The sequence below is a fragment of the Lissotriton vulgaris genome, chromosome 8, assembly GCF_964263255.1.
Source record: "Lissotriton vulgaris chromosome 8, aLisVul1.2, whole genome shotgun sequence".
In the NCBI taxonomy this organism is placed as follows: Eukaryota; Metazoa; Chordata; class Amphibia; order Caudata; family Salamandridae; genus Lissotriton; species Lissotriton vulgaris.
In genome coordinates, this window is record NC_141696.1 from 1512924555 (window position 1) to 1512950274 (window position 25720).

The 25720-nt window shown below is 44.4% G+C and overlaps 1 protein-coding gene across 1 annotated transcript in view; it reads right to left on the reverse strand.

The window, feature by feature from the left end:
• LOC147699055 (cystatin-A-like) overlaps window positions 1–25720 on the reverse strand; it is a 54996-nt gene that overhangs the window by 13805 nt on the left and 15471 nt on the right. The window contains exon 2 of the mRNA XM_086933550.1: window positions 744–845. Coding sequence (XP_086789676.1) covers window positions 744–845 — 102 coding nt within the window. The remainder of the gene's footprint in view (window positions 1–743; window positions 846–25720) is intronic.

The window sequence follows — 25720 nt, forward strand, 5'->3', positions numbered from 1 at the left end:
GACTGTTGTCTATAATTGTATATTTTGTGTAACTACCGTATATTAAGGACCACTGTTGTTTTATATGCCACCTTCAGGGAAGCATTTGTCTGGAAAGACTATGGGGTACCAGGTACAGCTTTTATCCTTTCTTACTTTTGTTTATATTTATTCGTTCTCATAAAAGAGTAATATATGCAGTTTGAAAAGAAAGCCGCAATAGCTCAACAAAGAGAAACATTTCTGTGCGGACCCCATAATGTCACAAGAGATTGGCACCTTGTAAGTGTTTCACAACTTTTGATTGGTTCAAGAAGAGTGCCTGAGATGAGCGAATAGGTGTGATGTGATTGATTTTGACGTGAAAGAATTACCTAAAGGGAAACCTTTCTTTTTACTTTACAGTATTTGAGTGCTCCATTCCCTTTTTGGTTTAAATAGAGTCCCTCTCCCTGGCTTGGGACTGATCCAGCAGGTACATGTGAAGTCAGAACACCAGCTTTCTGTTTAGGTGCACCTGCTGATGTAAGTAGATACATTTTAGGCAATTCAGGGGAGAAGGAGGGATGTGACATGAGCATCTTTCCAGGGCTGTTAGACAATGGTCCACAAGAGCCATGCTGGGGTTTCTGGATGTTGAGAGGAGTTACATTTACATAGAGTGAATCTAAATAAAAATCATTCACACAGACACTGATTATCCTGGAATCTGATGTGGACACTCTCCTTCCAGTAGATTCATCTGTATCTTTCTCTAACTTTACCTTCACAATATATTTCGCTCCTGCAACAACTTGACCGATGTAGGCTACGGCTCTAAAGATCCCAAAGTTTGCCCCCATCTTCTCTTCTAATTCAGGCTTGACCTGTAAGAATAAAAAAGAGGAGACGCACGTTCAGTTGAAGATATGAATCAAAGTTTCCATCTCAATCAGTCACAAATAGAGCATGGCTAAAAAGGTTCCTCCAGGATAAGGGGAGAGCAGGTAATTCCGTGGGACTTAGGTAGTACCAATGGTGAGGGACAGAAACACAAATATAGCGGGTTGAGGGACTCATTTATGAAAAGTGATGCATCGCTGCGTGAAAACAGTGATGTGTCACTTTTCATTACGCCCTCCTTGCGACATGCTGGATATTTACAGTATGACGCATCGTGTCGCAAGGAGTTACAGATACGTGAGTATTTCTGAGTATCTGTAGGCACAAAAATGACGCATTTCTGGAGTGTGTCACGAAAGTGACGCAACTCAATCAATGGGTCATTTCACATGGGCAAGTCCCATTTCAAATGTGCCTGCGCCAGTCTTACGCCTGCTGTGAGGCAGGAGTAAGATATTGATGCATTTGGTCCTAGAAGTGACGCAACGAAATCTCAAAGATTTCACGGCGTCACTTCTACGAGGTTTACTAGCGTCAGAACGCCCACCCTGCATTCATTAAATCTGGCACAGGTGTAATGTGGCCCAGGGGTTTACAAAGTGACGCATCTACCTAGATGAGGCACTTTGCAAATATTACGCAACATGGCGCATTTTTTACCCTACTGGTGCGTCACAAAAAGTGACCACCAGCGGCGCAAAAGTGACGCAAGGGCTCATAAATAAGCTCTTGAGTGCCTTGTAGGAAAGGATCTGCCTTGCACTTCGACATGAAGGACTCTTGCATCAGGGTACAGTGATACTCTATGCCTGCAGAGCATATTCTCCTAGTAACTTCACGTTACAGCAGGAAAAATGAAGTTGTATTAAGTGCTAGTACAGAACTAAATACTTTTTTTAAAGTTGCAAGTTTTATGCATTCCTTAGCTGAATGCCCAACCCGACCTAATAGGGTCTGAAGAGTAAACTGGAGTGTCCCTATGAGACCTTTAAGATCAGCTAATCAATGACAGCTCGAGCCCCCCCAAAATATAGAACTCATTCTCACATAAAATCAACAATCTTCTGCTGTTAAGGACAACACTGGTGTCCCAGTTCCCATGGTAGACTGTTCTACAGCAGATGCTGTGTTTAAATCTGAGCACTCGACTGCCTGCGTTAGAGCTTTAGAGAAGACAATATTGAGTATTAATAATTTTTATGTTGAATTCAATACTCAAATACTGAATTAGGGTGAATGCACTTGAAAAACTTTAATATGAGGTTTGGAAATGTGTATTTATTGACATGATTTAGTTAGGCTACGTTTTAGTAAAAACACCACTTTGGATAAAATAGATGCTGTTTCTGTCTGTTTTCCAATCCTGCATCCACCCCTCCCATCAGGTTCCCCTGCACATCTTCTCGTCTCACAGGTTTGCAGAAGGGAACACAAGTTGATGTGGATAATACAAAGGTTTAATGACAGTTTCAGTGTACTAGATAGGTTGCAAGATTCTAGGTCTCTTGCTGTGTTTCTGTAGCTCAGTTCAGAGTTGCATGTTCATGAATTGCCTTTGTTTAATGTTGCTCAAAACATTGCCGAATGACAGCAACGCAGAAAAACAGGATGTTTTCTTTAAAGTGGGATAGTGGTAACATACAATGGTATCAGGGCTGGACTGGCTGTAGCGGGCACCGGGCTTTTCCCCGGTGGGCTGCCGGGGTGGGACTCGGTTTTGGACCCCCTGGGGGCTGTTTTTGTTACCGGGGACTGGTTTTGCAGCATAGCAACAATATCGGTCCAATGTAATAAAAGCATTTGCAGTGTTTTCCAAGCGCACATGCCTCCCCACAACCCCAATCCACCCCCTGCAGCCGGCCTGAGACTCTATTGCCAAGGCCGGTTTGCGTGCCCATGCCGGCCCTGAATGATTCTGCTTTACCAGAGACTTGTTACATTGGATCATGTCCTCCTGAATCTGGGCTTTTAGCTACTTTCCAATGCAAGAATTGTCTATAAGAACCCCTAGATTCTGTTGGGGAGACAGATAGTTGTTGCAGGTTTTCACAATCTATCAGGGATGCTGTCTAAATTCTTTATGATTTTGTTGCTCATTTGAAACTTAGTATTGTTTCTGATTTTTGACTGCTCTGTATTACCTTTGCATTTTGAGCTTTCATGGCATTTATAGTGTAATGCTTGGTTTTTAAGATTTCAGTAACAAACCCTTTAACTGTTCCCTGATCTAGAACTCAAATTTTGAGTTGTTTTAATTACTTACTTTTGATACTCTGCTAAACTGATGTGCGTGTGGATCCTTTTTGCACAATATCTTTAAAAACTCTTTCAGCTCATCTAGGAACCACAGACAATCCTATAAAATATGTAGCCCCCTACATTTTGCTTTCAGTCCATATGTACACAAGCCCTGCTCATCTCTCATTGCTGCTTTATCTTGAATCTGCGTAACATAGGTTATGCCCAACCCTAAATTTAGCACAGAATTCCTAAGCTTGGGGCTTGGCAGAGCCTTGATATAAGGGAACACATCATCATTGCTGCAGCCTTTAACCACAGATTAGGTGGACGGTTTGCTCCCCAGATAGAGCAGGTCTTCATCACTTGTGCTTTTGCTTAAAATCGCTTGTAGCTCCTGCCTGGGGATTGGTTGCCCTATCTTCCGCTGATCTGGCACTAATAACAATTTAACTCTAAACTTCCCTAGCACGCGTCTAACTTGGCAGGCCCAGTTCAGTTCTCTTTTCACTAGTTCAATTTTACAGAGGTGTAATATTTTAGGATTACCCTTGCTATTCAATCTCTGCCAAAAATTCAGCCTAACTTGCTGCCCCGTGATAACTCCAGGCTGTAAGTTGGCATTCTGCATTTATGGCATGGATCATGGTCGATGATGGTAGTGCAAGAAGCTGTTTCACACATTTCCTCTTCTCAAGATTCCAATCCAATCTACCACCCAAGCTTAACACTTTCACCCCATATTCTAATTGTGGCAAACCACTGTATTAAAGGCTGACAATATTGGGCATAGGGATGGCCCTCCCATACTTTCACCCAAACTGTTTTAGGCACCATACAGAGGATAGTGCAGTTGATTTGAATGACTATGTGGTCTCTCCAGTTTAACTTGGTATCAAACCAAATACCCACAGATATTTATATTTGTCAACAACATCAACTATATCCCCTTCCAAGTGCCAATTAAAAGCCCCCTTTCGTCTGTCCAGCACCTTTATTTTGGTCTTATTCAAATGAACCATAAGATTTTTCCTTGAGCAATAATCATGGAAAATATCCAGTTTCCTTTGCAGACCCGAATTCCGTCATATCCACTATCACCAGATCATCTGCATATAGTAGGCAAGGGATGTGGATCCTGCCCATTTTGAGCCATAGGCTGCCCGTTTTTCATAGAGTATTTGGTATATCGCACAAGAATAAAGAGAACAATAGGGGAGCCAGAACACAGCCCGCCATAGGCCATTTTTTATCTGTATACTCTTCAATAAGGTCCAAATGGTATCTCAGATCACACAGGCCCAGTCCTAGATTCCTGATTAAGTGAAAGCAACGCATTTTTGACACCAAGCCGCCTTGGTATATTCCACAGTAATTTACGATCGACCAAGTCAAAGGTGGCCCAGAAATCAGCAAAGCATCACAATAATACTTCGCAACACAGTTACCTTCTTTGCCACTGCCCATACACTAAGACAGTGATCCATTGTTGAATGGCCTTCCTTAAAGCCTCTTTGCTCTATTGGAATTATATTGTTTTGTTCTACCAAAGACTTCATTAAGTCTAACAATACTTTGGAGAACTAATTAGGTGATCATTTTTTGGCTGTGAGGCATCGTCCTTCTTATATATTGGCCTAATTATTGCATGCAGCCTGGCTTTCCAGCAAGTTTATCCCCTGACTTTTTGCTTTTTGCCCTCCTGTTTTGGACCTGTCTTTGTTGGTCCTAGAACTCTGGGCACTTTACCTCTGCTGATCAGTGCTAAAGTGCATTTGCTTTCCCTGTAAATAGTTATGATGGATTGGTGATTTCATGATTGGCATAATTGATTTACTGCTAAGTTTCTAGTACAGTGCACTGTGTGTGCCCAGGGCCTGTAAATCGCATGCTGCTAATGGGCTTGCAGCATGGATTGTGCCACCCACATTAGCAGCCTGTAAATGTAACTCAGACCGGCCACTGCTGTGTTTGTGTGAAGTTTGTTACTGCCATGTCGACCTGGCAAGTGCACCCACTTGCCAGGCCCTAACCTTCCCTTTTCACACATGTAAGACACCCCTAAGGTAGGCCCAAGGTACCCCTGTGTGCAGGGTGCAGGGCATGTGAAAGGTAGGACATGCCCTGATGTGTGCAGCATGTCCTGCTAGTGAAACACTGCCAATTTTGTTTTTCACTATTGAAAGGCTATCTGTCCCATAGAATAGTATGGGGAGTTAACTTATAACATTTCAAAAGTATAATTGCCCATGGGTACAAGATAGCAAAATAGAGTTTAGTATGCCTGAACTCAGAATGTAAAGATTAATCTTTTAGTAAGGATCATTTTTACATTCTGTGTTGAAAAATACCACTTTTAGAAAGTAGTTATTTTCTTGCTTAGCCATACAGTGTGCATCAGCTGGTTTGTGTATTGATTGTCTGGCTTTGGGGTGACAATGGCTGGGGATGTGTGTTCTCTCAGATGGCCACTGGGGAGAGGGTGGTTGATGCGTGTCCTACCTTTTATGAATGGGTCGGGCTGGTCTGAATAGACCTGGGCTGCATTCAGAGTAGCAGGAGGAGTTTTCACTAGCACCTAAATAGGCCCTGTCTGCCTTGGACAATGCTGCCTCCACCTCCTTCCGGGCAGCTGCACCAGAGAGGACAGAACTGGGTTTGGCTGATTACAGAGCCTCTCTGCACCAAATGAACTAAGGAATTTGCTGTATAAATAGTGGGGCCCTTACCCCAGTATTTTAGATTACTGCTGAACCAAGGAACCTGCCAGGAAAAAGAATCGGGAAAGCTGAAGGAGGAGTACTGCCTCTTTGCTGTGTGCTGTTGGGTTGACCTGCAGTGGTTGCTTCTATCTTAGTCAGGGAAAGGACTGGACTGTGCTTTCATTATCCTGCTGTTAGAGTTTGAGTTTGAGAGCTTGAAATAGAGCTTGCCACCTGTTGGAAGTCTCAGGGATGGAAAAGACTTCAGAGATTACTTCTGGGGTTCAAATCAAATCAAATAAACTTTATTCGGTTTCACGTCGGATAACCATAAAAGTTACAAAAATTGCATGTACATCAAATCAAATCAAATCATCTTTATTCGATTTCCATTTTGTGAAAGCCATAAAAGTACATAAGAACACAATAAATATTAAAACTCTTATTCATTCTGTATCAAGCAGTGCCTTAAAAGCATTTTTTAGAAATCCATTTTAAACAGGATGCTCAGTCATGTTTTATAAGTTCGTACGGTGCCTAATACATAATTTTAAATACTGTGCCACAGATTTTGTCATTAAATTATTTTCCAGGAATTGCAACGCCAAATAGGCAGGGCGACATCTGCGAATTTTCAAAACTTTTAATAGTGGTATTATCCACCTCCTGCGTAATGGCGTGTAAAATTTGCAGAAAAAAAGGACATGAATTGTAGACTGTGGGGACATTGGGTCACAGGGACACGCTGAAGTATTATGTGTCCAAACATTCTGGTTAGGAAATAAAACCATATAATGATATAAATTAAACCTGAAACGAGTAAGAAGAAGTTTTTCATATTGTGATAAGTCATACTGCAAGTACGGTTGGATGGTTGGAACCAACTGTATTAGTAGACATTGTTGGACTGATGGCTTTCCTATTTCACTCAACATCCGTAGTTGAGATAAATGCGACAGACAGAGTGTTTTTAGTTCTTTCTTCGATATGTCAGTTACTGACAGTGGGTCATCAAAAAATCTGTGAGAAAGGATTTTACGTATACCATCGATTTTATCTTTATCATGTTGTCTAATTTCATGCAGTCCTGAATTATTATTCTTGTAAGCTGGCACTTGTCCGTTGCCCATATTCTGCGCCATAACATGATTGGCTGGATCTTGATAATGTCAGAAATATGATCCACCCCAAGTTCGAGGTGACATCCAAATGTGGTTGTACTTTTTGGAACAGCCAATAAAAATTTTAAAAAGGAGTTTTCAACTATTTGTAATTGTTCTACGTTTGCCGTTCCCCAGACTCCTGCTCCAAAGGTGGCTGTACTAATGCATTTTGCATTATATATTTTGATCATCTCGGTCGGAGGTCTTTTACCAAGACGAAGAGAAAAAGCTTTTAAAGCGCCAACTGTTCTTATAAGGGACAGCTTTCGGGAATTAATTGCTTCTTTCCAATTAAACGCCTCGTCAATGGTGATGCCAAGATAGGGGTACGTATTGGTTCTTTCAAGGGGAAGGTTGTCCACATAGATTTTCTTCACTTTTTTCCCCTTGGTACCGGCATGCATCACGTAAGTTTTCTTTATGTTGACTTTTAAATTTAAACTGGTCATAAAAGTGCAATAGTTGTTTAGAGCCCGTTGAAGCTGGACTGGAGTTCGAGCGAGAATTACTGCGTCGTCGGCATATAATAATGCTGGAATCTGCCGACGACCGGCTTCTGGGAGATCTTTTACACCCTTTAACATTGCAGCCTCAAGACCATTAGTATAGAGCGTAAATAAGAAAGGGGCCAGCACGCACCCCTGTCTGACCCCCTTCTGTATTGGAAAACTGTTAGTTAATTGTCCTGCTGTCCCAAATCTGACCTTTCCCGTGGCTCCGGTGTATAATTTGCGCAGAAAGTCGACTATTGGTGATTCGATCCCCATTTGCAGCATTATTGACCAGAGTTTTGAGTGTTCCACACAGTCGAACGCTGCTGTGAGGTCGACATAAACCATATGTAGGCAGGATTTTTTTGCGGTTACGTATTTTCCGGCCAATAGTGTTAGATTTAGGACTTGATCCACTGTACTCAGTCCTGCCCTAAACCCGTATTGTAAGTCTGAAAGTACCCCATGTTCTTTTGACCACTCCTGGAGTCGATCAAGGAGTATGCGCCCTGCCATCTTTCCGACCGAGTCCAGGAGGGAAATGGGGCGGTAGTAGGAGGGACTTTCTCTGTTGCCCTTCTTAAAAAAGGGGACGAGTATCAATGTTGACCAAGAGTCGGGGAGATCAGTGTCCTTTGCTGCGTTTAATACTTTGGTTAGAAGGGGAGACCAAAGGTCGGGTAGGAATTTGTAGAGATCCATGGGAACAGAATCTGGTCCTGGTGCTTTGCCAGTTTTGGCGGTCTTTATGGCTTTCATCGTTTCATTAATTGTAAAATGTATTGCTATTGGATATTTCACCGATGGGAGAGGGTCCGGGGAAATTGAGTCTATAGGTTTGACCTCTCTGAAAACCCCTGAGAAATGTTGCACCCAATCCTCTGCGTTTATGGCGACATCCAAGGAAGGGCCAACATTGTTTCCTGTTAAAAAAGGGCTTTTAACTGTCTCCCAAAAAGCTGCGCTGTCTTTTAAAGTACTGCTTTTTAGTAGTTGGGTCCAGAGATTTGCTTGTATCTCCTTTTTTCTTTGTTTGATTGCCTGCATATAAACCTTCCTAAATATAATTACTTCTTCTCTATTTCTTTCTTTTTTTGATAGGGCCCTCTTTAAATCGGAATAGGCTTTTGTGCATTTCGTATTAAACCATCCTTTTCTTAAAGTCTTATTTTGTTTGTTGGGCTTGGTTAATTCGTTTCTTATGGTTTTCACTATTACGTTGTAGTTAGTCATGATCTCTGTTGGGGTTGTAGAGGGGTCTAGGCACTTGTCGATTTCGTTTCTACATATTTTAATTATTCTCGCATTGGTGGTTTCCTGGTCTAATTTACCCCATTTGAGGGTATAACCGTTTAATCTGTCCAGTATTAATGCTTCCTGGTGGAGAATGCCAGGATAAGCCTTGTCTGTATTCTTTCGATGATCGGGTTCTTGATACTTCAATCTGAGTGGAAAATGATCGCTGAGTGCGTTGTTGTCCACTTCAAAGGACTTTATACGTGTGGCTTTGTTGATGGATACTAGGATATAGTCTATTAGGGTTTCAAAACCTCTTCCATGAAATGTTGGAGAAAAATGGGTTGTGGGCGTCTTTAACATGTTCGCGAACCCTATATCTAATTCGGACATAATGGCCTGCATGTTGGTGCCTTCAACAGTGTGGGTGAAGTGAGTTAAAGGATTTCCTTGTTCGTCTGTGATCCCACAGGTAGAGGTGTCACTTTTGTTGCATATATGAAGGTTGAAGTCTCCTCCCCAGATTATTGTATGTGAGAGTTTGGCGTATTTTGTTTTAAGATCGTTAGTCTCATCGGAAATTTCGTTTAGGGCCTTGGACAGGTCCATTGGGCTCATATTGTTGTAGAAGTTTATAATGGTATAAACCTCTTGATTGATTCCTAGGATGTTGATAATCTGATCATTCTGATGGAGTAGTACAGGAGTTATTTCACGACACGGCCAAAGGTTGGAAATGTATACTGTTAGGCCTCCTTTGCTTCTCCCTGAATTTGATTTTATTGCTTGGGAGAAGTATGTTCTATATCCCACAAGATGGATTGGGTCGTTAAGCCATGTCTCCTGGAGACAAATTATATCGTTCGAATCCACCAATTCTAGAAACCTTTTTTCGGAGTGTTTAGTCGCTAGCCCCGCCACATTCCAAAATAACATGCTCTTGTCGAGATTTTTACTGATAACGACAGGTGGCGTTAACTGAACTGTGATTTCTTCAGGTTGGATAAGAGGTAATTCAAAATTCAAGTTTGGAGCATATACCTGCGCATTTGGGGCGTTTTTTAACGGAGTCAACGGTCTGATATGAGCCTTGAGAAGGCGTTGACACTCTTGAGTCTGATTTGCCGTATTTGGGGTTTTTGTCATTGCTGAGGGTTCATGTGGCCAAGTTTTTGTTACAAAGTGAGCTTTATTAGATGACTTGCTCTTAGGGTGGGTAGCAGAGTTGTTTGGGGAAACTCTATTATTAGACAGAGGGGTCACAGTATGGTTCTGTGGTGGTGGTCCTTCGACCATCTCTAAGTAGCTGTAGCTGTTGAAAGTTGGTATTCCACTCCATGGTTCCCTGTAAGGAAATTGCTGTACCCTCCTGCCATAGTTATTCCAGTCACCCCGATCTTTATAATCGTGCCCCCATTCTCCCTGGTACCAACCCCTTTGGTTGTTTCCATGGCCCCAGTTTGACCTCGGCGTGTTATTGTTTTGGCTAGGAGCCATTTTGTTGTTGTGCCTGCCAGCCCGCCCATCCACCCCGATCACACCTCCCTGCGGCCCCTCCCTCTCACTGAGTGAAGAGTGCTGACCCGCCCGAGCCTCCTCTGTGACCTGCCTGACTTGCTCAGTGTTGGCCGCTCCCCGAACATCGGTGTCCCTGAACCCTGGTATCGTTACGATTTTAATTGCAATTGCCGCCACCTTTTTGCATATTATTAGTACATAGCGCTAATTTCATTTTAATCTGCCTATAGCGCTGGAATTTGCTGTAGCGCTGGAATTTGCTGTAGCGCGTGTTTAAATAGGGATTTGACCGCAGCGCTACTGACTTTGTGGGTACTGCCTGACTTTCAACAGCTGCACCTTCGCCCACTTCCCAGATATATTTCAGCTGATTGTGCCGACCTCGGCGTGTTATTGTTTTGGCTAGGAGCCATTTTGTTGTTGTGCCTGCCAGCCCGCCCATCCACCCCGATCACACCTCCCTGCGGCCCCTCCCTCGCTCCGCCCCCCTACACCCCCCTACTTATGTCAGTAGGACCTACGCGCAGCGTTCGAGCGCAGCGATCGCGCCCAACCCGCGCCGAAGGTGCGCCAAAGGTAAGCCCGTCTACGCCCGTCCGCGCCTGGACCGCGCCCAGCGCCAGAGCCCCTGCCCCACGCGCTGCCCAGCCCCCCCGCATTACCTACGATGCCGCCACCCTCCTAGCCCTTAACCCCGGTCGCGTCCCCAACTGCGTCCAAGCCGCTCCTGGACACACCCATGGGCCTTTCTCCTGCTACTCCTGCAAATTCATCGGCACCGACAACGTATCCGCTACGACCACAACACAGACCCCTGACCCCAACCACCTACATTGCATCCTTCTCAACACCCGATCAGTCCACAGACACGCCATTGAACTATGGAATCTACTAGACACCATCTCTCCGGACGTCGCCTTCCTAACAGAAACTTGGATGAACGCCTCTTCCGCCCCAGACATCACCATTGCCATCCCAGAAGATTATAAAATCATACGCAAGGACCGTACCGGCACAGGAGGAGGAATCGCTATCGTCCATAAGAAGTCAATCCGCATCTCAACCAACTCTGACGCCAATCTCACCAACTCAGAACACCTTCACTTCCAGATCCACATCGACCCCAAGACCACACTCAGAGGCACCCTCCTCTATAGACCACCAGGTCCCCGCGCAAAATTCAGCGAAGACATCACGGACTTCATCACTCCACACGCGCTCCCCTCCAAAGACTACATCCTTCTGGGAGACCTTAATTTTCACCTTGAAAAGATCAACGACCGCAACACCACCACCCTCTTGGACAATCTCGCCAACCTCGGACTTAACCAACTGGTCACATCCCCCACCCACATCGCAGGTCACACACTCGACCCCATCTTCACCTCCAGCAACCATGTCTCCTTCAGCCACACCACGGAGCTCCTCTGGACTGACCACAGCTGCGTTCACTTCACCTACAACAAACCAAAACCCACCAACCACCTCCAACCAACTCTGCAAAGAAACTGGAACAAAATCACCACGGACCAGATCTCCGCATCGCTCCTTCTAAACACCCCAGCCCACTCTTCTAACGCAAACGAAGCCGCCGCCAACCTCACCCTATGGTTATCCAACACCGCCGACACCTTAGCACCACTGAAGAAACGTCAAAACAAACCTGCCAACAAAAAGGCCTCATGGTTTAATGATGACCTTAAGAAGTCCAAGAAACTCTGCCGCTCCCTCGAAAAGGCCTGGAAAAAAGACCCAACTACTAACACCAAGGACGCCTTCAAAAACGCCACCCGCACTCACCACCAACTAATCCGAAAGGCCAAGAACACAGCATTCAAGGATCGACTAGACAACAACGCCCACAACAGCAAGGAACTTTTCAACATCGTCAAGGAATTTGCCAATCCCTCGGCCAACTCCAACGACATCACCCCCTCTCAAGCCCTCTGCGACTCCCTAGCCTCTTTCTTCCACAACAAGATTGCAGACATCCACAACAGCTTCGACAACCATCCCGGAGACCAACCCACCCAACCATCTGCTGAACATTCTCCCCCCGTGAACACCCTTAACGACTGGAACCCAATCTCCACTGAGGACACAATCCGCCTGATGAACTCCATCCACTCAGGATCCCCCACAGACCCATGTCCTCACCACATCTTCAACAAAGCAGACTCCATCATAGCACCGCACCTCCGAGACGTCATCAACAGCTCCCTCAACTCCGCCACCTTCCCGGAAGACTGGAAACACGCCGAACTCACCGCCCTCCTGAAGAAACCCACAGCGGACCCCACCGAACTCAAAAATTACCGCCCCATCTCGCTCCTTCCATTCCCGGCCAAAGTCATCGAGAAAGCTGTCAACAACCAGCTCGCCGCCTTCCTCGAAGCCAACAAATCCCTCGACTCCTCACAATCTGGCTTCCGAGCAAAACACAGCACTGAGACCGCCCTCATCGCAGCAACAGACGACATTCGAACTTTACTGGACAATGGAGACACAGTCGCCCTCATCCTCCTCGACCTCTCGGCAGCATTCGACACAGTCTGCCACAGCACCCTTTTACAACGCCTCAATAACATCGGAATCCAAGGAAAAGCACTTGAATGGATCACCTCATTCCTCACAGGAAGAACTCAGAAAGTCCGCCTCCCACCATTCAAGTCCGAAGCCACCGAAGTCATCTGTGGAGTACCTCAAGGTTCCTCACTCAGCCCCACCCTCTTCAACGTATACATGAGCCCCCTCGCGACCATCGCCCACCAACACAACCTCAACATCATCTCTTATGCGGATGACACTCAACTTATCCTCTCTCTCACCAATGACCCCAGCACCGCCAAAACTAACCTACACGAAGGAATGAAAGAAGTTGCCGAATGGATGAAACAAAGCCGTCTGAAACTGAACTCAGACAAAACAGAAGTCCTCATCCTAGGTACTTCCCCCTCTGCATGGGACGACTCATGGTGGCCGGAAGCCCTCGGAAAGGCACCCACCCCGACAGACCACGCACGAAACTTGGGCATCATCCTGGACTCCTCACTCTCAATGAATAAACAAGTCAGCGCCGTATCCTCTTCCTGCTTCAACATTCTTCGCATGCTGAGAAAAACATTTCGCTGGATCCCCACCGAAACAAGGAAAACGGTCACCCATGCTCTGGTCACGAGCCGACTGGACTACGGAAACACACTCTACGCAGGCACTACCGCGAAACTCCAGAAGAAACTCCAACGAATCCAAAACGCCTCAGCCAGGATCATATTAGACATCCCACGCAACGAACACATCTCCGGTCACCTTAAAGACCTCCACTGGCTACCCGTCAATAAGAGGATCACTTTCCGACTGCTAACCCACGCACACAAATCACTCTACGACATCGGACCAGAATGCCTCAACTCACGACTGTCCTTCTACACCCCGTCCCGCCAACTACGTTCTTCCAGCCTAGCCCTCGCCACTGTACCTCGCATCAACAAGACCACCATGGGAGGCAGATCCTTCTCATACCTGGCCGCTAAAACTTGGAACTCACTCCCCGCTTACCTTCGCCTTACCCAGAACCACCTAGCATTCAGAAAGCAACTTAAAACGTGGATATTTGACAAATAATCCTCCTCTCCCCTCTAAGCGCCTTGGGACCCTCTGGGTATGTAGTGCGCTATATAAATTCTCTGACTTGACTTGACTTGACTGGTTCCAGCTTCTCTGTCCGTGATCGGACTGGTTCCAGGACCAATTTGAGGGCCAGTTAGGGTCCTCAAAACGGTGGCCTTGTCGAGGATAGAAAAAGGATAGGCGTTTTACGTTTATTCCTCCGTTATTTCCCGGTGAGTCCCATGAACATATGTAGTCCACAGCACGTGGATTTTCAAAATTAACTATTATACAGTCACCGGGTATTGTTTTTGGTTGATAGCCTATCCATGAGGCCCTTCTCACCGTAGTAATTCTGGTGATATTATTAGGCTGATTGGGTCTGTTAATATTCAGCCAGTAGCGAGTTTTGTTTAGTAAGGACCAAGTTGGTTCATCTGTGTCGTTACTTAGTTCTGGGACCCCTGTTAGGATGACTACAAAAGGTGCTGCTTCCGGTGGGAGGTTTACTGGTTTAGGCCATCTTTTTTTTTACCGTTCTGGTTTATTAATATGCCTCTGTGTCTGATCGTACTGGGGGGTATTTGGTGCAAGCGGCATGGAGGGGGTATTTGCTGGGGGAGCTTTTGCTGAAGGGACATTTACTGGAGGAACATTTACTGACGGTTGATTTTGTGGTCCTGGAGCTGTTTTGAGGGGTTCTTGTGGGGTCTTAGTTTTTGATGAAGGAGTTGGGTTATTTGATTTTTTCACTGGCTCTCCTAATTTTGTGGTTGGAATATTTGTTGTAGCCATGATGTTAACTGATTGTTTTGATTTGTTAGTGGACTTTACATTACCAGCTGTGGCTTTGGGTCCAGACGAGTTTGAGAGGTCTTTAATTCTTGAATTTGGAGTTATTTTTGAAGTAGCAATTAATATCGCTACTTGCTTCTCTATGATTTCTAGGCTTTTTTGAATGGGTTGTAGTTGGTATTTGACTATTTCGGCTATTTTTTTTAGCAGGGAAAATTGTGTCTTAGCATTATTAACGTTTCTTACTGAAGATGGAACCAAGTTTTCTTGATGGGTCTGCTTGGGGTTAGCTCTGTCGTTGTGATCTTCGATTATGAGTACGTCAGAGTTAGTATTGCTGTTAACTTCAGTAACTAAAATAGATTTGATATTATTTTGACTTTGGTCTTTATTCGAGTCACAAGGTTTAAAAAGTGAGTCAAAATCTGAATTTGTAGCTACTGTGTTTGTAGGGTTTTTTGGGTATGTTTCTTTATGATGCGGGAGTTTAGGGATCGCTCCTTCCCTGATCCCTCTTATTTCGCTCTGTGTGAGTTCATTTAGTGATGGCTGCGGACTTGCAAAAATATCGGGGGTCTGCTCGAGACCCTGGGTCAATTGTGAGCCTGACAATTGTGAAGATACTGATAGATCGACAGAATTCGGTATTGCATTTATGTCCGCATGTGTTTCCAACATGGTGGTATTTTGTGGTAAGACGTTTGGGGTTCGTGCCTGTGCCAGCATGCCCATTGACAAGCGTCTTGCTTGGTCTAGTTCGTAGGAAGCTCGTCGATCAATCAACATTACAGTTTGATCGATAGTTTGGTTCACTTTAGTGATGAATTGATCAATGGGGCCTACAGCGCTCGCCATGTTTTTAAGTGTTTTGCTCCTAGAGCCCCTTGTAGACATTATGTGTGTTTAGACCAGTCGGGTGACCGATTATGGTTTACTCAAGGTTATAAACGTAGGTGGTATGTAATCCCTCGCTGGGCTACTTACAGTTCCTTTCTTGGGTCTTTACCTTTTGATAGTTGTTAGGGGGGTGGGCCCAGCCCAGTCTTCTCCGGTCTGTGACGGGCTAGGACGGGCCCACCCTTGGCCCACCCTTGGCCCAGGCTTCGCCCAGCGCCCCGCTCGCGTCCCACGAGTGGGAACAGTGAGGACCTTTATGCGCCTCCTGGCGCGGCGTGATGAGGGTGGGGCTGGAGACCTCGAGGGCTGCCGGGAGTTGTAGGCAGCCCCTCGCCTCACTCCGCTCGGCGGCCCCGCTGTCAGGTGTCAGGAAACAGCAGGGCGGCGGGAGGCTGGCGGTGGTGGGTCTCGACAGCCCGGGGGAAAGATTGTTGTTGGATTCTCCTTTGGGCGCAGTGCAGGTAGTGATTTCAATCAAAGCGGGCAGAACAGCGTGTCACCGCTCGCTGCAGCAGTGAGGACCTTTATGCGCCTCCTGGCGCGGCGTGATGAGGGTGGGGCTGGAGACCTCGAGGGCTGCCGGGAGTTGTAGGCAGCCCCTCGCCTCACTCCGCTCTGCGGCCCCGCTGTCAGGTGTCAGGAAACAGCAGGGCGGCGGGAGGCTGGCGGTGGTGGGTCTCGACAGCCCGGGGGAAAGATTGTTGTTGGATTCTCCTTTGGGCGCAGTGCAGGTAGTGATTTCAATCAAAGCGGGCAGAACAGCGTGTCACCGCTCGCTGCAGCAGTGAGGACCTTTATGCGCCTCCTGGCGCGGCGTGATGAGGGTGGGGCTGGAGACCTCGAGGGCTGCCGGGAGTTGTAGGCAGCCCCTCGCCTCACTCCGCTCGGCGGCCCCGCTGTCAGGTGTCAGGAAACAGCAGGGCGGCGGGAGGCTGGCGGTGGTGGGTCTCGACAGCCCGGGGGAAAGATTGTTGTTGGATTCTCCTTTGGGCGCAGTGCAGGTAGTGATTTCAATCAAAGCGGGCAGAACAGCGTGTCACCATGTCAACATGTACATAAAAACAGTAATATGTTAAAACATGATTTAAAAAGTAAAACCCCATACACAATTTATAAATAGAACCCAGTACCCAGCCTCCCAAATTAGTCAATAACCATACAGTGCAATGTGCCAGGAGAACATATCTTCCTATTATATTTACTTCATCGTGCAAGATAAGCCTTCAAAACTAATAGATCCTACTTAGATCATGTATTATCTAAACATCCATACAGGCCCTGGATTTCGTAGTAGATTTAAAAAAAAAACCTCTATGAAAAGAATACAATCCTCTTTCAACAGTTGAAGATACATAAGGGCATGGAGGCCTGAATACAATTCATTCTTTTTAAAATGGGAACCAGGAAATGCCTTCGAGGGTTTTCATAAAACTCACATAAAAAAACATAAAATGCAGCTGATCCGGTGGAGACTGTCCACAGGGAGCTAGCTCAACTGCATCCAATAGGCCCAGCTAACAGGAGGTGAAACATGTTAATCCGAAACCTAGTTAATAAGAACCTCTCATGTGTTGATAAAAACCCCATAAGATAAGGTTCCGTTGTCAGAGTTGTTTTGAGCATTAAAAACATACGAACACTTGGTTTCGACATTTCTCCTGCTTCTGCCTGGCCATTTTCCTTGAGGTTAAGAAGGCTACCCTGATTAGTTCCACATCTTTCTTAACAATGGATTCAGTCTTACAGAATAAATCAGCGCGACCTACCCCTTCACGGCTACTTTTAATGTAATTAAGCCAAGGAATTTGGGGTGCATTATCGAGGGACATACACTCTCTTAAGATTAAGTGGTTAAGAGTTAACTCCTTATTCAGCCAGCATTTCAACCAAAACATAAGAGGGTGCAGGACCAGGACATCACTTAGGTAGGAGACCCCAATTCCTCAAGGGTCGCTAGGTTAGATATTCCGTGCGGAACACACAGTAGGTGCTTCAAAAAGTCGTTCTTATCCACCTGAAGGGAATCCACAGCAATGTGTCCCCAAATTTCACATCCATAGCAAGCTATTACCATGCTTTTGGCTTGATACACTTTCAACATGGCTCCAATTAGTTTCTTCCCTATTTTTGAGGCAAAATTTAAAATTGCTGCATTTGCCCGGGCCAGGTCCCCCCTTTTCCTCAAGATTAATGGACCCCATTTTAAATGATCATCAAAGAGAGCCCCTAAATAGTCAAAAACAGTGCGGGGATCTTAGCAGGGCCAACACTAAATTGAAAACTTTTTTGGGTTGTTACCCTACTTGCATTATATAAGATTTAGAATTATTTATTTCCAAGTCCCGATCCATCATAAATTAAAAAAATGCCTTTAACAGAGATTGCACACCTAGCGCAGTTCTACATATAAGGACGGTATCATCCGCATAAAGCAAGACGGGGATGCCACGCCGCCCTACACACGGGTAGTCTACCCCGGAGGCTCTTAAAGCAATATCCAAATCGCTCATGTAGAGATTAAACAAGAATGGGGCCAGGATGCAACCTTGCTGTTCTCCCCTCTTTGTCTCCAGGTACCTAGTGACCTGAAGATCCTGAGAAAACCTGACGTTAGCCTTGGTTGACTTGTGCAAATCCTCTAGAATGTTAACAATACTGTTATCCACCCCCATTGCCCTCATGGACTGCCACAATTTAACCCTGTTGACACAGTCAAATGCAGAGAACAAGTACATGAAGGCAAGGTAGACAGTGCCGGGGTGGGCAACTGTATATTTGCTCAGTAACATAGATAAATTGAGACACTGAGCAACGGTTGAACATCCCGACCAAAATCCAAACTGGACATCCGACAGGATCTTATGCTCCTCCGCCCAAGTGGATAGTCTCTGCAAGAGAATACGTCCTACAATTTTAACCACTGAGTCAAGGAGGAAGATTGGCCTTTAACAGTAGGTGCAATGCCTGTCACCCTTCTTAAAGACAGGGACTATCGTGGAAGAGGCCCAAGACGGAGGACAACCGTTCTTTGCAGCTGTGTTAAACAGCCTCCAGTACCGGAGCCCAGACGAAGGGTCGGATTTAAACAGGTCCGGAGGGATACTGTTGTACTAGGTCCTTTTTGCAGGGTCATCCCTGAACTTTTTGCCTTCCTCCTGTATTTTGTCTGACCTGTTTTTGTTGGTTTTATGACTCTGGGCACTTTACCACTGCTGATCAGTGATAAAGTGCATATGCTCTCCCTATTGTTAATTGATGTATGGATTAGTGACTCCATGATTGGCTGATTTGGTTTACTTGTCAGACCCTAGTACAGTGCACTGAGTGTGCCCAAAGCTTGTAAATCCAAATGCTGCTAGTGGGCTTGCAGCACTGGTTGTGCCACCCACAGAAGAAGCCTGTAAAAGTGTGTCTCAGGTCTGCCATGGCAGAGCCTTTGTGCAATGTTGGCTGGGCAAGTGTACCCACTTGCCAGTCCCTAAACCTCCCCTTTTCTTCATATCAGACACCCCTATGGAAGGCCCAAGGGCAGGGTGCATTGTAAGTATAAGGTGGGACATGCCCTGGTGTGTGTGGCATGTCCTAATAGTGAATTACAGGGATGTATGTCGTTACAACACATAATTTTACACCGCATACCTTTACAACGCATTTTTTACACCGCAACATCCATTACAACACATTCCATTACAATGCATGCCATTATAACGAATTCTTTGAAACTACCTTTACAACGCATTCCACTACAACGCATACTACATTTACAACGCATACCATTACAACGCATACCATTACATTGCATGTATGGTAAGTATTGGATAGTGTAGGGGTAAAAATTACTATTCTAACTCCATGGGGGTGCAACAGTAGGGTAAGTGTTGGATAGTGTAGGGGTAAAAATTACTATTCTAACTCCAGGGGGTGCAACAGTAGGGTAAGTATTGGATAGTGTAGGGGTAAAAATTACTATTCTAACTCCAGGGGGTGCAACAGTAGGGTAAGTGGTGGATAGTGTAGGGGTAAAAATTACTATTCTAACTCCAGGGGGTGCAACAGTAGGGTAAGTATTGGACAGTGTAGGGGTAAAAATACTATTCTACCTCCAGGGGGTGCAACAGTAGGGTAAGTGTTGGATAGTGTAGGTATGCGTTGTAATGGTATGCGTTGTAATGACTAAGTTGTAATGACATGCGTTGTAGTGGTATGCGTTGCAGTGATATGCGCTGTAATTGTTGCGTTGTAATGGCATGCGTTGCAATGGATGTTGCGTTGTAAAAGTTTCGTTGTAAAGGTAGTGCGTTGTAAAAGTTGTGTTGTAAGTGTTGTTTCGCGAATTACAGCCATTTTCGTTTTTCACTATTGTAAGGCTACCTATTCTCCATAGGCTAGAATGGGCAGTTAGATTATTACATTTTATAATCCTAACTGACTCAGCGAACATGGTAGAAATTCGAGTTTAGTATGCCTGAACTCAGAATGATAAAATACATCTTTTAGTGGAGTTGGTTTTAACATTCTGTGTTTGAAAATACCACTTTTAGAAAGTAGGTATTTTCTTTTCTAACTATCCAGGCCTGCCTCTGCTAGGTTGTGTATTCCTTGTCTGGAGTTTGAGTGACAGGGCTTGGGGATTCCAGGAGACAGGGTGGGTCCACCCAGTGGTGAATAGAGAGATCTGCATGAAAATAAATAAAACGAATTTCGTTGCGCGCACTGCATCGCATTTTGTGATGCAGTGCAAGCAACGAAATTCGTTTTATTTATTTTCATGTTTACTTACCTGTTAAAGTCCGTAATCCATACATTACTACCCCCAACCCTTCCCCTCCCCCTCCCCATGTCACCGCCCTACCAGTACTCCCACTACAGGCCGCGGCTGGTACTAACTCAGGAGCACAGGATATATTTACTTCACTATAAAACGTGTCTGAGGCGATCTGGGACCATTTAAGTCGTCGTTTGCCATCAGTTGGTCTAAGTAAACCCCTTCTTTTTACCTCGCCAATTTGTGCTGATAATGGGCCCTGCATATAGACACAAAGTGGGTTATGGTCACTATATTCGCTCTCAGCAATGATAAAACCATGAAATAAGGTTTGTAGGGAAGAAGAAATTAAAATGAAATCTATGAACGACCCCCTACCACTCCCTTTAAAAGTTGGCACAGAAAATATAGTGTGCGGGCAGATAAGGACATTAAGGTTATCATATCCAATTAATTTAACAAATCATTCAGCGATTTCCCCTGGGCATGATGTTCAAAATGAAACTCCTTCATACGGGGACAGCCCAACTCAGCTATACAAGATAACATTGGATTTCCACATGGATGGATGCTAAAATCACCAAAAACCATAAGGTTATGTAGAATAGAACCAAAAGACTGTCTAATAAATGTGCCCAGGGTGGTGATGTTACAGGCACCAAATGGACAGGCCACAGAGTTATAGAAATTAATAAGTACCCATCTAGTGTTACCCTTTTTCCCTATCAGTGCCAGTATTCCTGGGTTTGTGGTCAACACAACCTGAATCTGACAATCGACCGCCAAAGATATATATACAACTAAACCTCCCTTGGGTCTTCCACTCACCGAAGGAGTAGCTGGGACAAAGAAAGCCTTATAACCTTCCAAAAATTGATCACAATCCACTGACCATGTTTCTTGGAAACTGTTTACAGGGAATTGCTTCACAAATTGCACCCATAATGGGTCTCGAAGCTTATTTGCCAAACCTGCAATGTTCCAAGATATAAAATTATTGGATATTTCACCTATGGTCCTCTCATCTACCTCTATTGGGAACTGAGTATGTGCAACAAGCTCATTATCTGAGAGCGTAGGGATCCTGAGTCAATCGCACTCCTCCAACCCTGATAAAGCAGAAAATCGGTTATTTAATTCCAACGAAGGGCAGGCGCCAAGCTGACCATCAGTTGCAAATGATGAGTAAACCATGAGAATAGGCTGTTGCCTAGGTACCGGTCTATTTGACCACCCACCTAGAGGAGCTGCCATAGGGACATTGTGATACATGTCCCTAGTAGAAACAGGTTTATAAAAGAAACCCAATGGAAAGGCCCTGATCACAGATCCAGAATTAAAAGGAGCATGAAATGTGTCCCTGGATAAGATCCAGCCCGCAGTTTGGGGGTTATCAAAGTTTACAATGACAGAGTCACCGGTCCGGTGCCCGTTTTGCACAAACTCCCAATCCAGCTCACCCTACCATAAGAATGTTTTTAGCCACATGGGCACCCAGAACGGTGTTATGTGCAAACCAATGAGTTAATTTATTTTTCAGCTGCCCAAAGTCCTCACTAGCCCCTTAGGGGAGAGAAGGAACACTCCCCAAAACCACTACATAAGGAGTAGATTCTGGCAGCAGGCCTATCACTGGAAGACTCGTTGGCTGTAACTCCCTTTTCTCCAACCTCTGTAGTTCTGAAAAATTCTGGACTCATGCAACAAACTTTGTCGTAGCATGACGATTTTTATATCAAAAGACCGATAATGGCTAGTACACTATGCACAAGCATTTTCGTCATATTCTAGTAACGATTTCACCTCGAAATCGTCATTTTCGTTTTTTTCCCCTTGGGTTCCATTTTACGCTTGGCAGCCATTTTGTGAGTTGCCCTTCACATAGGCTTGTAACTACAGCTGAATTCGATATCAAAGGACACATACACCTTAATTGACTTCTCTGTGACCTGGCCAAGCTGGAACCATTGCCCCAAGCCAAACCTGTTCGGTCAGTTCCTCTCCCAGTGGCCGAACGAGATAGCATCAAAGCACAACAGGCCATAAACTGTATGTATGTATGTATTGGCATTTATATAGCGCACTACTTACCCGTAGGGTCCCAAGGCGCTTCGACCGCTGCGAAACCCTTCCTGGCTTCCCTGAGAGATGGTCCCTTAATGGGTATCTCCAGGGTGAGACCAGGCATCCCCGGCGGTCTGGTGGGGCCGTTAGTGAAGATGAGGCAAGCTAATGCCCAGAGTTGCCGAGTGTGATCGCTGATCAGAGTGGGCACCGAGGCGAGAGAATTATCGAGTCCGCTGACCCTGGTCCAGAAACCTGCCGCGCCGGGAATCGAACCCTGGTCCCGGGCCGTCCTCTGCTCTCGGGTCTGCCGCCTCTAACCAGTGAGCCACACTCTTCACTAAACTGTTCCCATCGCACACACAACCCCGCCCAAATCTTGCTCACACCTGTCCCTGCGCTTTTCTCTTCTTTTGCTTTATGATGAGGAGGAGCCTGGTTTTATTGGGGGTACACCGATATCTGATGAAAATGTTGGGCCTTGCCGGGTAATCTATCATGAACTGGACAAACTGCAATGTGGACTTGTCATCATGATTCTGCTTTTTCTTTGTAGTAAAAATATTTGTATGATACACTGTAAAGTGAGGAATGTTTGCCTAGGGCATAATAAACAGTATAAAAGGTCTGTGTGGAGACCATTCAGGAGTCTATCTCATTCATTTGCTTTAGGTGTGACTGGGCGACGTAGCCTCACAATTAATTGTAATAAAGATGTCTTTTCATATTTCAGATTCTCTGTTGATTTCTTTGCTGCTTTTGAATGGACTGCTTATTGGTAAGGCCCCTGAGAAGAAGTCTGAAGTTTTCAGGTACTTCAGTTGGCGCAACCAACCGTGGGCCTCATCAAGAAGTGACTATCTGGAGGAGTAATCTTGTCAGAGGACAGAAATCTACTGGGGAAGGCAAGACAGAAATCTACTAAAAGAGGCACTCTGTGCACAGAGGTTCTGGGGGATTCTTTGTCTTTGCGGCCCAGTATATTTTTGATTTTTCTGACTTAAACTCTCCAAAAGATGTCACTCCTGACTGAGGAACATTTTTGGCGTAAGTTTTTTTTTAAGACAGAGACTGTTAGTGCAGTTAGAAGTTGGCAGTTAGGATTTGGACAAGGTTTGTATAGGTTTGTATATGCGAATTGCAATTTGTGTAGGCAGGTAAGGAAGGAATTTTTTTCTCCATCTGCTTTAGTTGAGGTATAAGTGGGTGGCTCCCAGTCCTTTGTTGTTCTTTGCTTAGTCCTTTGTTCTATTTGAAGATTGCAATTTTCAATAACCAAGGGTCTTGTATATTTACAAGTGTATCGATAGAGATAACCCCTTGAAGTTTGAAGCTAGATTAGCGAGCTATAAGATGCCTGATCTTAGCAAATTTGAAGATTTGTGTTGGCCAACTTTGTATACGTTTGAATTAACCGGTTTACGCTAAAGGGAATATCTAAATAGGTTAGATTTACAAACATATTTCTTCCTTGGTGACTTTGTATCCCCAGGGAATTAAAATATGACATAATACATAACAAGGATCCTTTGCTCTGTGCAATTTTATGAATGTCGATATGCAGAACGATTTTTGGTGTTCTGCCAGCTACAGCTAGTGAATTGAGTGTATTTTTGGTTTTCCTGCACATACAGCTAGTGCTGTTGGGCTGTTTATACAGTCTTTTGGAAGACTATTGAGAAGTGTTTCTTGTAAATATGACTTACAGCTACTTGGTTCAAGTACAGTCTGGGCTGTCCTGTTCTCGTCCTGAGTGTTGATTTGTGGGTTTAATGTATGTTTAAATGTTCATGTGGCTTTTTCTCATTAGTGTAAATTCGGTCTCATTAGTGTAACTTCGGTATGTTAATAGCGTTCGCGCAATTTATGAAAGCGCTGTATTGTGTGTCCTGAATGTTTCAACACTTTCTGTTTGTGTCTGAAATGAGCTCAATGTGTATGTGTGGGTCACATTCAAAAGATATAAATAAGGCCCGGAAAAAAAAATTAAATTATCTATTTTTGCAAAAATAGATACATTTACAGCATTTTTCCTTAGATGCACTGTATTAGATGTTCACAGGCAAACCTTTCAGCTGCAGTATATTTGATTGGAATGTTCATTCAGCCAGCATTTTCTTTTCAGTTAAACATGGGTGGAATTTTGCATAACAGTCCTTTTAAATAAATGTGGCGCAAAAATGTGACGCAGGATTGTAACGCATTTTAAGTTAGGCATATGCGCTTAGGTTTGTGAGTTACTGCATATAAATGATAGGCAAGGGATGCAGCGGACTCTTATATGTAGAACAATCACAAAAAGGAATAATTGGGGTTTGTTTAGAAGACAAAAATTATTAATTATGAAAATAATTATTAAAAAATAAGTGCTACAAAAATCGTTGTTTTATATTTATAAAGCTTAACACTCATACTATGACCTCCTAGCATTACAATTTGATTTAAGTTATGTTGCATCACTAAAATGACAAGTAAAGTGTGTATAATTTCCCCTTGGCATAGGCGCAAGCAAGATCATTTTTATAAAGTATAAGTTATTATTTTCAAATGCCTGACTCATGGGTTCTGTAATAGACATTCTAGTAATGCATATTATGCAAGAAAATTGTAGGATATTCATTTTTTAATGCCCAAAATATGAAAGTCGATTTTGAGTAAAAGCACTGTTTAAAATGCATTTCGCTTTCATTCAGAGTACTTTTTAAAGTGTCTCAGGCTTAAGCAAATGCATGCATTTAGGCTTTTGCTATATATATATATGCAGGTTGTGCCTTCTTATGATTCAGTGGGTTAATGTGCCAGTACAAAGGCTTGTTTTAATATCAGGGTTGAAGGTTCTAGCTTCAGCTAGGCCTACGGAAAGTTTGTTCATTTAAGACTGATGAAGTGTGTACCATAGGATTGCAACAAGCATTTACTCTAAAAAAGTGGTCTGTGTGTCTTTAAGGTTTTGAGAATTATTGACAGTGAATGTAGTTTAATGATCTGGGAATAGAGATAATTTTAGCGCCTAAAAAGAGAAATTATTTTTCAAAATAGAGTGAATTATTGCAGGTTAGAAGCCTTCTGGCTTTGACGGGTTCAGTGTGGCAGAAGCTGGGGGCTGAGAGGATGGCTGGCTCGAGTGCGCTGCTGAGATGTTATCTTTTAGTTTCCCTGTAAACAATGGAGAAGGCTGTCATGTTGACATTTGTGACCCTTTAATTAGGACTTTGCCTCTGAGGAATGCAGAATGACCTTGCTGAACGGGCCTCTAGAGGTGAGGTTTCTGGTTTCTCCATGAGAACATCAATAAAATGAAAGAACTTGATTTAAAAGGGAAAATAAATAGGGGTTTCTTTGGAGGTCCCAAACACCGTGAAAATCTGCAGAACTGATACA